General features: G+C 40.3%; 1 protein-coding gene across 1 annotated transcript; it reads left to right on the forward strand.

Moving 5' to 3' along the window:
* The first annotated feature begins 160 nt into the window (after positions 1–160).
* Positions 161–11,310, forward strand: stum (stum, mechanosensory transduction mediator homolog). Its single transcript, XM_008312801.3, has 4 exons — positions 161–3,715; positions 9,429–9,611; positions 10,815–10,823; positions 11,103–11,310. Exons 1-4 carry the CDS (start codon positions 3,505–3,507, stop codon positions 11,135–11,137), a joined length of 438 nt encoding a protein of 145 aa, XP_008311023.1. The 5' UTR covers positions 161–3,504; the 3' UTR covers positions 11,138–11,310.
* The last annotated feature ends 1,245 nt before the right edge of the window (positions 11,311–12,555 follow it).

Raw genomic sequence — 12,555 nt, forward strand, 5'->3', positions numbered from 1 at the left:
CAGACCCACTTTTCACTTTCTCCCATTACCAGAAGTGAGGCCTGATGTGTTTGTCCGTGTGTGGACATATTTGATGAGGACAGTAGAATCTACTAAGAAGGTGTGCTTTCTCACACAGATGAGTCATTAGAGGACACGGCTGTATGATTACATTATTTGCATACTAATGTGGGGGGTGGCAATTAGACAGACAGGAGACAGGGCTGCTCCAGCTCTGACGACGTGTAATTGTCGTGGTGCTTTGAGAAATACCAAACACATTCATCAGCATCCTGAGCGTTCAGCGTCTCAGCAGCTAAATGACGCCACGTTCTTGGGGAGGACTGTGGTATAAAAGACAGATTTGACCTGATCTACTGTCATGTTGGTTTGCTGTGAGAAAACATCAAAACTGTGCAGCTGAGAAGCTCAGTCCTATTTGTTAAAAGACACATCCGTCTGTCAGTCTGACCTACCTGTGGCTGGGTGGAAGTAGGACACAAGAAAAAACCCTTGGGTTTCACTCTTTTACAGCTTCAGCTCATTTAAGGCAGTAGTTATTGTTATTATTAGCTCTTGTGCATAGTGTTATTATTCGATCTGTATTTATTTCCTTTTGCAGACTAATATAAAGAAGCAAAACAGCCAATAAACCACTTATTAAAGAGCACCCACTGTAAAATAATAATAATAATAAAACCCCCACTTACAATAATAACTTTACAGTTAAAATAAATTAACACAATTTTGTTTTTGTTTAAAAAGTTAACAGCTTTGGTTTGAACTCTTCATTTTCTTTGTTTTTTGTTTAAACGGATCTTCTCTCTCTGAGGAACATTACTGCCACCTAGTGAGCTCACTTAGCAAGGGTAAACATTTCTCAAACAAAAGATTATTACCTCAGTTCTTTTTTAAGTAATTGTATTGCTGCTAAGTACACTGACAGTCCTACACTGAGTCATTATTCATTCAAATTAAAACAGCAGTGATTTAGTGTCAAAGTTGTCAAAGTTGTTCACATTTCTCATAAAGAATAAAACAAAAAGCAAATAATAATATGCATAAAACGATACCTCCGTCTCTGTGCCGTGTTCCTGCCGCTGCGTTCTAACAATGAAAGAATGTTTGTGCATGAAAAAGCTGACTTGTTTGAATGGTAGAAATTCATGTAGGCAGAAGAGCGGCTGACTGAGAGAAATAAAGATGAGAAGGAACATAAAAGGCCAGAGAGAGTCAGCCCAGAGTCTGCAGATGAAAGGCCGGAGAAAAGGAGTGTGTGAACAGTGCAGTCACTGTGGTGATGATCCAGGCCACGGCCGGCGACACAATGGATGAACACACACACACACACAAACTCACACATGCAGCGATGTTTGTTTGATGTCAGCTTTTCTTGACAGATGGAATCAATGTTAATTAAACACTGACAATGTGAGAGAAGAGGGAAAAGAGAGGACGCGAGTTTCCTGGTGCGATCACAAACAAACACATCTTGATCAGAGAGATATAACACGTCTACGTGAAAATGGATGATACTATGTCACTGCATCATACACTCTGGCTGAAGATGAAACTCTTGGTAAAAGAAATCTGTTTTCAGTACAAGATCTATTTAGAATGCGTTTATTATTAATTCCTTATATAATTTTCAAACCATAGCATAATGATTTTATATCTTTGAATAATTTGGATAATTTACTATTGTGATGTCACCAGAGCCCAAGGCACCACTTAGTGGTATTTTGCCTCATGAACTAGTTTGACAAATCTTTAAGGGATCAGTTGCAGGTTTGTGTGTGTGTGTATGTAAGGGTCGGGGGTGGGGGGTGGGTTACACAACACAACAAAAAAATGTACATCATATAAAATTTAAGGAGGAGGCGCCATTCAGTATGTAGTTCCTCTGGTGCTTGAACCCAGGACTTTTTTGGCAGATGTGTAAGGCATGCCCCATAACTGCTACACTATTACATCAGAGTTCGCACATCTCACTACATGCCTTTTTAGGTTAGGTACCCCACACAGGGATCAGGCTCCGTGGTCCAGATTTCTGTGGACCACATAGTCAGACACATGATTTAATGTGGTGTAAAGATGCCGGTCTCAACACGTCAAAAAACGAAGGGAAATTAAAAGTGGGAAACCATGAAAGGGAGATTGAGAGATGGGGAGGAAACGGAGCTGAAACGTAAAGATCAATATCCCCTGCATAATTACCTACCAGCTTCCTGGGTTGCTAGGAGACCAGCCAGAAATGAGAGAGGGGAGACGAAGAAGAAGTAGAAGAAAAGGAAGGCAACGATACAGGGAGAGGGAAAGATAAACACACAAAAAGTCCAGCGTGTGTTTATTGCCTGTGTTTACACTGAGAGTGAAGGTACAGGAGGGCGAGGGAAGCATGTAGATGTGATTATTATAGGAGTGCATGAAGAATTACTGAGAAATTGATGGTGTCAGTCCCTTTAGCTTGACAACTCCTCCTCCACCATAAATCATCCACAGCTCTCTGTGCACTCACTTTTGTCTTCTTTGATTCTTCCTTCCCTCTGACTCCCTGCTTCCTGTCACCTCCTTCTCTCTCTCTCCTGCCGTTTCTCATTTATATCAGTCGTGTCTTGTGTTCACGCTCCCACTGAAATCACTGAGGAGCCACGTGAACAGATGTTTCCATCAATTACCATCAAAATAGTTCCCGATCAACGCAGACCTCTGTCGTATGAAATGATTAGAACGGATGCCCACAAGCAGCAGTCAACATTAAAGCAGTCTCACTGAATAAAGCTACACTTAAAGAAAAAAAATCTCATTACACAGAAGCCATATTTATGTGCACTGTGCCTTTAAATGGAAGAATGGGAGCACCAAGAGAGAGAGAGAAGGAGAGAGAGGAAAAATGAGGAGTAAGAAGAGAGAGAGAAGGAGACCTAGAAAAGGGGGAGTCAGTGTTCACTTTCTCCTCTTCTGTCTCTCAGAGGTGTGTGAGAGACCAGTGTGATATTTCTTTACAGTCAGTAAGACTAAGAGAGAGAGAGAGAGAGAGAAAGAAAGAAAGAAAGAAAGAAAAAAAGAAAGAAAGAAAGAAAGAAAGAAAGAAACAACAAGGAAACAAAGAAATACAGAAAGAAGAAAATAAACAGAGAAAGAAACAAAGAAGATGCTGGACATCTCTGGAGGAGGACCGCTTCACTGCCTCTGATACTTCAGGATCATGTTGGACACAGAGACAAGAGGCAGATTTCTTTGACGGCTGCTGAGACACGGAGCGCTCTCTGGAGTGGATGAGATTAAACAATTCAACAGTTGTCGCTCTTTGATGAGAACAAAAAAAAAGTTGTGGACATCGGCAGCTGTGAGTCTGTGCAGAGACATCCCAGCGTCTCAACCGAAGAAAGTTCTGAAAGGACTGTGTAGCTGAAGTGTCTGTTGTTGGTTCGTGTATAAGACAAAGGTGGAAACATTTGTTCTCATCTGCCTTCATCCAAAAGAAACACTTTTGTTTTTTAGTCACATCCACACAGACAAGAAATGGCACAGAAAGACACGGGAATAGAGCAGAGACACATCAAGACAGGGGACAGCCTCGGAGCAAAAGCTCTCTCAGGGGTCCCTTCAGCTGGTGGGGGAGTGGTGGTGGAAGTCAGGGAGAAGAAAGGACCTCTACGGGCAGCAATACCCACAATGCCTTTCCTCCTGGCTGTTGTCTGTCTGTTTCTAAACACCTTCATACCTGGACTGGGTGAGTTGCATTCAAGGAGGTTTAACCAACATTTTTTTTATGTCACATCACTTTCTCTTAATGTCACACATTTTCTGCAGGAGACAATACAAACTGAGGGCAGCATCCTTGCAGATGAACGTAGAACCACATACTAGCCTGATAGTATTGTGACACATTTTTTAACGCTTCTTCTATTCATGCAAATGAAACATAGACTGAACCGTGTCTGTCAAACCTGCCTGCGATAAAATGTACACACAGACCAGTTAAAGCCCTTTAGAAAAGGCTAAAAGGAATTAAGTATTAAATATAAGCATTAACAGTAAAGTCTACCAACATTGACCGTACAAATCCATGTGTGAAAAGATCTCATTCACGCCTTGTGTTAAATTAAGACTGTCAGAGACTTAGCCTCAGTCTGACAGGTGATAATACACGTGCTAAATGAAACATCTGTGAGTGGAGGTGTCATCTCCGTGGGTATAAAGACCCCAGGAGCATGTACTGTAATTATAGGCAGCCGCATCAGCACAGCGGGCAGAGCCGATCATCACCTTCATCATCATGGGTGTCGACCTCGACTTCACACTGTTGGGGTCTGAAGCTGACATTTGATCTACTCCATAAAAAAGTTGCAGGATGCGAGGAAGGTACAGGCAGCAAAACTACGAGTACACTGAAGGTTTTCCTCTTCAATTCTTTTTTGTATTTTTCCTGCTTAGTAATCGTGAGTCACGATGCCACAAAGTCAACCGGTGCACAGCTATTATTCTCCTTATTGCCCCCTTGATTATGACAAGCAACACTGGAGAAAACAGCGGAGGCCACCTCCCAAGACTAATTACTGCAGGCAGCTAAAATTTAAATCTGCTGTTATTACTTACTCAGTCTTTGGGGACATAGGAAACACTGCAGACTCCACACTTTCTTTTTTTGGCAGAAGACAGCAAATAGAAAAAAGGAACATGATGTGGAAAAAACATCTTTATTTATGAAAATAAAACGTTTTTTTTCTCCACATATCCTTCTTGCAAGTCTAAACACTCCTGAAACCTGTTTCCATTAGCAAATTCCTTCTTTGTAGAATTTCAGGGGAAGTCACGACCTGCTGCCTTGCCTCGTCTGAGGACTGAAATGAGGTTCTTTTCAACCATCCCCATGTCCTCTTTTACAACATCCACAAATCTCCTCTGAGGTCTTTCTTTCTTTCTCTTCTTGCCTGGTAACTCCATCCAACGTCCTATCCTAAGTCCACTAATGCAAAGTAATATTATACTTCTTACAACTTTTTTTTACTACAGTTTGTCTCATTAAAACAAAAAGAAAATCCAGAATGTACCAGTGAGCACTTCCTCCTGAGTACAAACTTTAATTGCGAGCTAACCACCTCCTGAGATTTGCTAGTCACAGAAGTATACGCAGCATATGGTAAAGTCTGAGGCTCAGTAGGTCGAGCAATTGTCTTTCAACCAGATGGTTATGGGTCTGACTGCAGGGTTTCTTTGTCTACACGCAGTCAGTCAGTAAGTAAACAGCAACACCTATGGTGAGCTGTGACCTCGGTGAGAAAAAAATCACACATTATTGACCATTTATTGTTCCACACTTTGGCCAAAACAACAACATGTACAATTCAATGTGATGAAACCGAAGCCAGTGCAAGTTGAACTGTTTTGTTTTATTCTAATGAGGTCAATTGTTGTATGAAGAAAGGTATAACAGTAAGAGTGTTCTGTATATACCTGGATGCCAACTATGTGTGTGTGTAATGCTGCGTAAATTATGCTACATACACAATCCCACACGCACAGTGTGCAGCACCAGCCTCATCAATATGTTGATCCTAACTGAGAAAAGCTCCTACAGCTTTGATCCTGACCATGTCTGAAAGATCAGACACTAACTCACGAGTACAACTGCAAACTCAAGTGTCTATAAAAGAAATTATGGCAGAAAATACAAGGAAAAGTTTGCCGTTTAATTCTCGCATATTTTCTATTTTAATTCACACAACAAACCTCCACATGATTTTGGTGACATGTCCTTCCTCAGCTCATCAACCCACAACACTCCAGTGTGTGTGTACGGTGTATGTGTGTGTGTGGTGTGAGTGTGCTGGTTCATTCAACTACCACACACATCCATCAAAGAAAATATTAGAAGCTAACAATTTTTTTGCCCACACAATATGTGACATTTTGAGATGAAAATTTAACCAAACATATAAAGACATCAGCGCAACATTTCACTCTGTGTGTAGGTTTGTCTGAATGCTGACATTTCATTGAATAGCAGCAGTTAGTTGTCATGACAACACTGACTGAAATGAACACAATGCATGCATGCATGTGTATGTGCGCGTCGGTGTGTGTGTGTTAGTGTGTGTTAGCATGAACAGGAGTGAAGTGACAAAGAAAGAAGAATATCCAGCTGCACTGGAGACTTAAAAGACTACATAAACAGAGTCAGTGAGTGAGTACACTGGGCGAAGACCTGCATTATTTATTTTTAAAGTTAAATAGCCTAACATGTTTAAAGGAAAAACTCAGACTAAGTTCTCCCAGTCAGCAAGCTCTGTTTGCACCAGTGAAAGGGTAACCATAGCATCTAACATCATGAGCCACACCTGTATTTAACTTCTAATTTTAGGAAAAACAAAAACTCTACCTGAGGTTGGAGAATCAAAGCTGATGAAACTGTTCCACCGACTCCTGGTGGTCGAACTTGCATTAATCATGCCTGACGCTCATGTGTCACAGCTTGTGATTTGTCCCTGCAGACAAACGAGAAGTGACTTTGATTCCACTGGTGATTCAGTGCACTGTAAAGGGATTACAGTAATGAGCAGTCAGTCTTTAAATAATTTAAAGATTTGATTTAAAAAAATAAAACCAACCATTCTCAGGATGGTGTGATGTATGGAGTCAGAAGACTGAAAAAAAAGGAAAAGAAAAGAAAAAGACTCTGGCCTGAGGAGAGGAAGGCAAAGGTCAAGGGTGTGACACTGATGGATTGTGTGTGTCAACATGTAGATCTATGTGTAGCTGCAACTGTCAACTAATGCTGTGATTTAATACACAAAATAATTTATGCAAATCACTCCTGGTTGGTGCCAGCCTGTTAATACCCTAATGTATAATTAATGGCTAATGAAAATCACAGAATTCGACTTGTGTTAATGACATTTATATGAAATATTTTCCTCATTTTGTATTCAAGTTGAAGTTCCTGACGAAAACCCTGAGATTTTTTTGTTCATGAATGATTACAAATAGATCAGATTAGATTAAATTATATACGGTTAGATTAGATCAGATTACATTAGATTACATTAGATTAAAATATATTAGGTTAGATTAGATTAGCTTTTGAGGTTTGCGGTAAATGCTACATCAGATTCTAATAATTTCCAAGTAACTTTTCCATCGCTGCTCTACTGTCTTGAGCACACCTGCCTTTGAGTCTGTTGTTCTTTTTCTTTTTTCCTCTCTCTCTCTCTCTCTCTCTCTCGCTCTCTCTTTCTCACACTCCATCATTAACCTCCTACACTGCCAGTGGGCGCTCTGCACATTTCTGTGTGTAATTGCAGTCATTAGTCTGGGGTAATATCAAGTCACCAACAGACACAAGCACACACAAACACACAGTCTGCTTTTCATGATTTATAAGGACATAGACCCTATGCATTCCCTATCCATTTACTCCAGCTATAACCATTCAAAATGTATGCCTAATCCTAATCCTTAACCTCGCCCCAACCTCGATTTAATTCTAATCTAATCAAATTAAATTAACCTCAAAATACTCTCTGACCTGAGAAGTTCCCCAGAGGACAAAGGTTCTACAACAAAATGACCAAAAGAAAATGTCCTCAAGGCAGAGCCATGACCAGACACACCACACACACACCACCTCCCCCGTAAAACAACAGAGGATCCAAACGCTTTTTGCTTTTCACACATAAAAACGGTCAGTGTGACAAAATAAAAAAATAATAAAATATTTTTTCTGCTGTTTAAACTGTGTATGTCATTTAACTATAACACAATGTTTGGAGTTTTCTTCTCATCTGTTTTCATAAGGGTGCATCACATAAATTCCTATATATATGAGCTGTCAGTCACAGATATGAGCTGTCAGTCACAGCTCATATCTGTAGGTGGGCAGCTTCACCAGCAGCCAGAGCATCTGCTGGTGGGCGGAGCGTCTGTGACCTGAAGATGTCTCTGTCTTGGTCAGACCACAACGGTAACACGGCTTCAAAACACCGATTTATCCAAGACTAAAAATCCAGCCAAACCCCTCATCTCTTTCCACATGTAAACTCTTATTCAACTCTTATTGTGATTGGTTGCCTTGTCAACAGACGGTACAGTTTCAGTGAAAGAGGCTGCGATGGTGTGGGACAACGTGACTCCAGTCAAACTGTCTGAAAGTGAGCCGTTTCCTATTGATTGAGACGTTTTGTCTGATAAATGGTTTTCATTTGCACAAAAGCATAAATAATTCATCACGTCTGCTGAAGTGTATACACTCCTCTCCTCTCTTTGCAAAATAGCAAAGAGAGTGGCTTCACTGGACGAGCTTGTCCCGGCCTTGACACTTCCTCGGCTTCTACCAGCATTTTAGTCACACAGGAAGAAAGTAAAAAGCATTCTGGACCAAGCAGAGGCCACACTGTTGCCCTGTCGGTTCTCTGTTTACTTAAATACGTGATTATCTGCCGATTAACAACCACATTCAATACTGCAAAGCAAGACCGCGGAATATCTCCAAACACAAACAAAAAGGAATATAATAAATTCAATAGGAAGGATGCTTCTGTCTCATCCCAACAGGGTGAATGATAATGTTCACTGCCACCTTCATCCATCAACACTATTGTATGTTATGACCACAGCTCTGCATTTTACACGTTTCACAATAAATATTATTCAAATGGTTCTTTTCTGTAATCGATCTAACTTGGAAAAACAAAAACTCATATGGGAAGGTAACTGTAATGACATAATCATTCAGTAGATCCAACAGTTCCAGAATCGGCGTCACCATAAGCTGCTGTTGCCTTTAGGCTGAGCAAAATAATTTTACTCATGTTGCAAGTTTTCATAAGGGAGCGACAAATGTTATTTTAGGTTATTTTCGGTTTATGTTCCACTGCGTATTTTTTTATTTCAGCGGTGGGAATGGGCCTCGGAATTTCCTATTAATAGATGGTTCCACTAATGCATTTGATAAAACAACCTTGACCAAAGTCAGGGAAAAATAATTCCATGAACCATTTTATCATCAGGGGTTTCATGAACAAAAGAGTTAAAAATCACACTTCATTACAGTCTTTGTGTCCTTCGCCTGAGGGGATGTTGGCATGGAAACATTCTGTAATAAGATAATCAGATTTGTAAGCGCTTAGATTTACACACACACATACACACACACAAACACTGTAACTGTACTACATATTGGATTGGAAGGTCTGTGTCTCCTGATAATTGAACAGATATTGAATTTCATCCAGGCAGACAAGGCCTGGACTGTTTTCTACTCCATGGTTCAGATAACGCTCTCCTTTTCACCACTTGACCTTTTTAAAGGGAGCACCAGAAGGGCCTGAAAAAAAGAGGTCAAATATGAAATGTTCATCTAAATCTGCTGGTTATTGTTTTTACTCTGAATGATGAAGCGTTTGTTTTTGGCAATAACCAGATGTTCTCCTGGTTGGACTTCACAGGCACCTTCGTCTCAGCCTTCACGGTGCTGTGTGGAGCTCGCTGTGATCTGATCTCAGAGCGAGGCGTGTGCTGCGTGTTCTGGCTCAACGTGGCAGCAGCACTGATCCAGATTCTGACGGCTGTGATCATGGTGGGATGGATCATGAGCATCTTCTGGGGCATGGACATGGTCATCCTGGCAAGTCAGTAACCGTCCCACAGCTGATCCTGTCTGATTTCTGTGCCAGTATGGCTGCGAGTCATTTTAACACGACTCGACATCAAAATCCCTTGTACAGGTGTAAATACACACACGCGCGCACACACATCACACAGCTCTAGGAAAAGACTTTAGTCAGACAGCAGGCCGACTTGTTCTATGCTGAATACATTAGTGTCAGTCAGAACATTTAAAAAAGGAATTTTTAAAATGCCACGTTTCTGCTGAAAACAGCATAGCAATAAGGAATAGAAAATCTTTACATTTATTTACATTTTTATTTGTACTTCTACTGAAGAGTCTATGAAAATATTCACAACATTAAAACAAACTACATTAAAGTAAAGCTCATCATAATTATGAACCACACATACTTCAGGTTAGGTACGTGCTGATTACCTTTGATAATAAGACAAGAGGTGATTTTTTTCATAGATGTGTGTGTGTGGTTGTGTGTTAAACAGTAATTGTGTGTGTTGGAGTAAGCAGCCCTCCTGGTGTGTTTTTGTACTCGCTCCTCTCTGTTTCTCAGGCCTCTGGGCACATGTCTTATTTCTCCAGTGTTTATAGAGAATCTATGTATATATTAACTGTTGTCCTGTCAATGCTAAACACCAGGATCTCTCTCTGAAGTCTTGATCTTTGCCTCCAAGTTCAGTTGTTATTTCTCATCTGTTCACCACCACACTTCATGTCTTTGGAGTGCATGTTCACGCTGAGGCTTTTTCCTCCTTTTGACATGAAGTACTGTACGTCACAATAATAATCTGGTAAATTCCATATTCTGTTCATTTCTGTGATGACTGTGATGATGTGTTCCTTCAATCATCCCTCTTTCTAATGATCTCAGTTTCATCTTCCTCCCACCGACTGACTGTGTTCCATCCTTGGTTCTCCTAATGGCTGCTCCTGTTTCATCTCTCCATATTCCTTCTCCCCCTCTATCTCACTCCGTTTAATCCTCCCACTCTTTGCCACCCCCCGTCACATTCTTCTGCACTCTGCCTCTGTTCCTTTAGTTCCTGTTTTTTTACTTTAACGTTTTCACACTTTGACTCCTCGTCTCCTCCAGTCCACAACAGCAATGTGTAAAAATGATTACAATTGACTCCAGTAAAAGTCACCATCTTGACTAATTACTTTCGTTTATGTCTCTCTTTATCTGCATGTCTTCTTCGAGGGACAGTTTCTGATGGTAAGTTCGTCATTTATTATCCAAATTCTCACTGAGACGTCTGACTTCACTTTGTTGGCTACTACAGTATATAACATCTGTTACTCCATACACCGCCAAAATAGTGACAAAACTCCAACCTCACCATATATTTTTCATAAACAACACATAGCTCTATAAGGAGGCAAAAAAGTGGGAAAAAAACAAGACGAACCCACACTATTTATTTCTAGGTTTGCCCTAACAATAAACCGCATGACTTTCCGTGTGATTATATTGATTTTATTGATTCTTCCTCAGGTTGTCGTGATCAGAGCGTTCCTCAACACGTGTGAGCTCCGACGTTCCCTGATGAACCGCACTGTTTGATTGCTTTCCCCCGAAGCCTGACATTTCTGAAGGCCTGTAGCCGAGTGTTGGAGAGACATAATAAGAATAGTTGAGTCTGAGGAGGTCATGTGACTTTGACTAAGTGAAGTGATTGATAGGAAGCCCCTGCTGGTCAATCAGCACAAGGCCTAGTTTAGATCATCGATTAAAAGAAACAGCAGACGTGTTTGTGATTTCCAACTTACAATAACTCAATAACTTTTATTCACTAAACAAAAAATAGCAAATCACTTCCAGTCAATGCTAATGATACCAATGATGTTGTGACAGTCTGTGTAGTGTATTAGTGTGCTACCTGTTACTGAGCTGCAAACAGTTTATTGGCTTCAGCCACTCTGTCTAAACCTGTGATATTAAGTGTTGGATATCATCAGATTTACTGTTGAAATGAACTGTACAATCAGTCACTTTAGTGTCATTCCCTTATGCTGCAGTGGTAGTCTTTGATATTATTACAGCAGATAGGTGCTCTGTACCATACACTGAAGGAAAAAAAAACAAAACAAAAAAACAATTACAATATGTAGCTCTTTTTCCTTTCTGCAGGTGGTGCTGTAAATTAGGTTTTAACTCCCTGGTATTTTTTGTTGAATGAATATTGTTGTTTTGCAGTATGTAAACGTAACCTTGGTGACTGTATAGTTGGTCATTTAAACCAGAGCTCTGCAGCTGTCTGGTGCTGTACACCTCCAACAACAATGTCCAAATAACACCTACTTTATAACCTTTATATCTACATTCTCTCCTCAAACTCTAACTCTACAATATGAAAAATAACTTTAGCCTTCATGTAATTTTAACAACAGGTTCACTGGGATATCCAGGTCTTTGAACTGGGGTTTTACATTCCATCTCCATCTTGATAAATGACTCATCCTTCTGGTGATGACGTGATTTTAATTATCAAAATGTGTCGGTGTCAAAACACGTTGTTGTTAAACACTGCATCCAATTAACAGATTTAAATGTATCAGATCTAATTTTATCTTTGTTATTGTTGGACTAACATCACCGCCAGGTCTCACACATTCATTATGATAAAGGCACAGATCCTGAGTCAGTTATGACAGAGGTGTTGCTGAATGGTTAATTTGGTCTTATCTGCAGTACCTTGTCAAAGGGAGTTTCACTCATTTGGGTAAAATCACATCTGAGCATCACTGTTGATGTTGTTGTTCCCAAACTATGTCAAGTGAAAAGCAGAAAAGCATGAACATTCCCAAATCATTTCCCCCTGGAATTATGACTATTATTGGCTGATTCCCTGTAACCGATACTCAACAGTGTCAAAAGGGCCTTAAATGAGATTCCAGATCCACTGATGTGATCTGTTTTAATTAAAGGGAAAATAATTGCAAAAATC

This window comes from Cynoglossus semilaevis, chromosome 7 (genome assembly GCF_000523025.1).
Source record: "Cynoglossus semilaevis isolate Cse_v1.0 chromosome 7, Cse_v1.0, whole genome shotgun sequence".
Taxonomy (NCBI): Eukaryota; Metazoa; Chordata; class Actinopteri; order Pleuronectiformes; family Cynoglossidae; genus Cynoglossus; species Cynoglossus semilaevis.

Bases quoted from the DNA above. Each gene is read 5' to 3' on its own strand.
- stum (XM_008312801.3), top strand. From the start codon at position 3,505: ATGGCACAGAAAGACACGGGAATAGAGCAGAGACACATCAAGACAGGG. The intron at 3,716-9,428 runs GTGAGTTGCATT...TGGACTTCACAG, and splicing joins CACCTTCATACCTGGACTGG to GCACCTTCGTCTCAGCCTTC.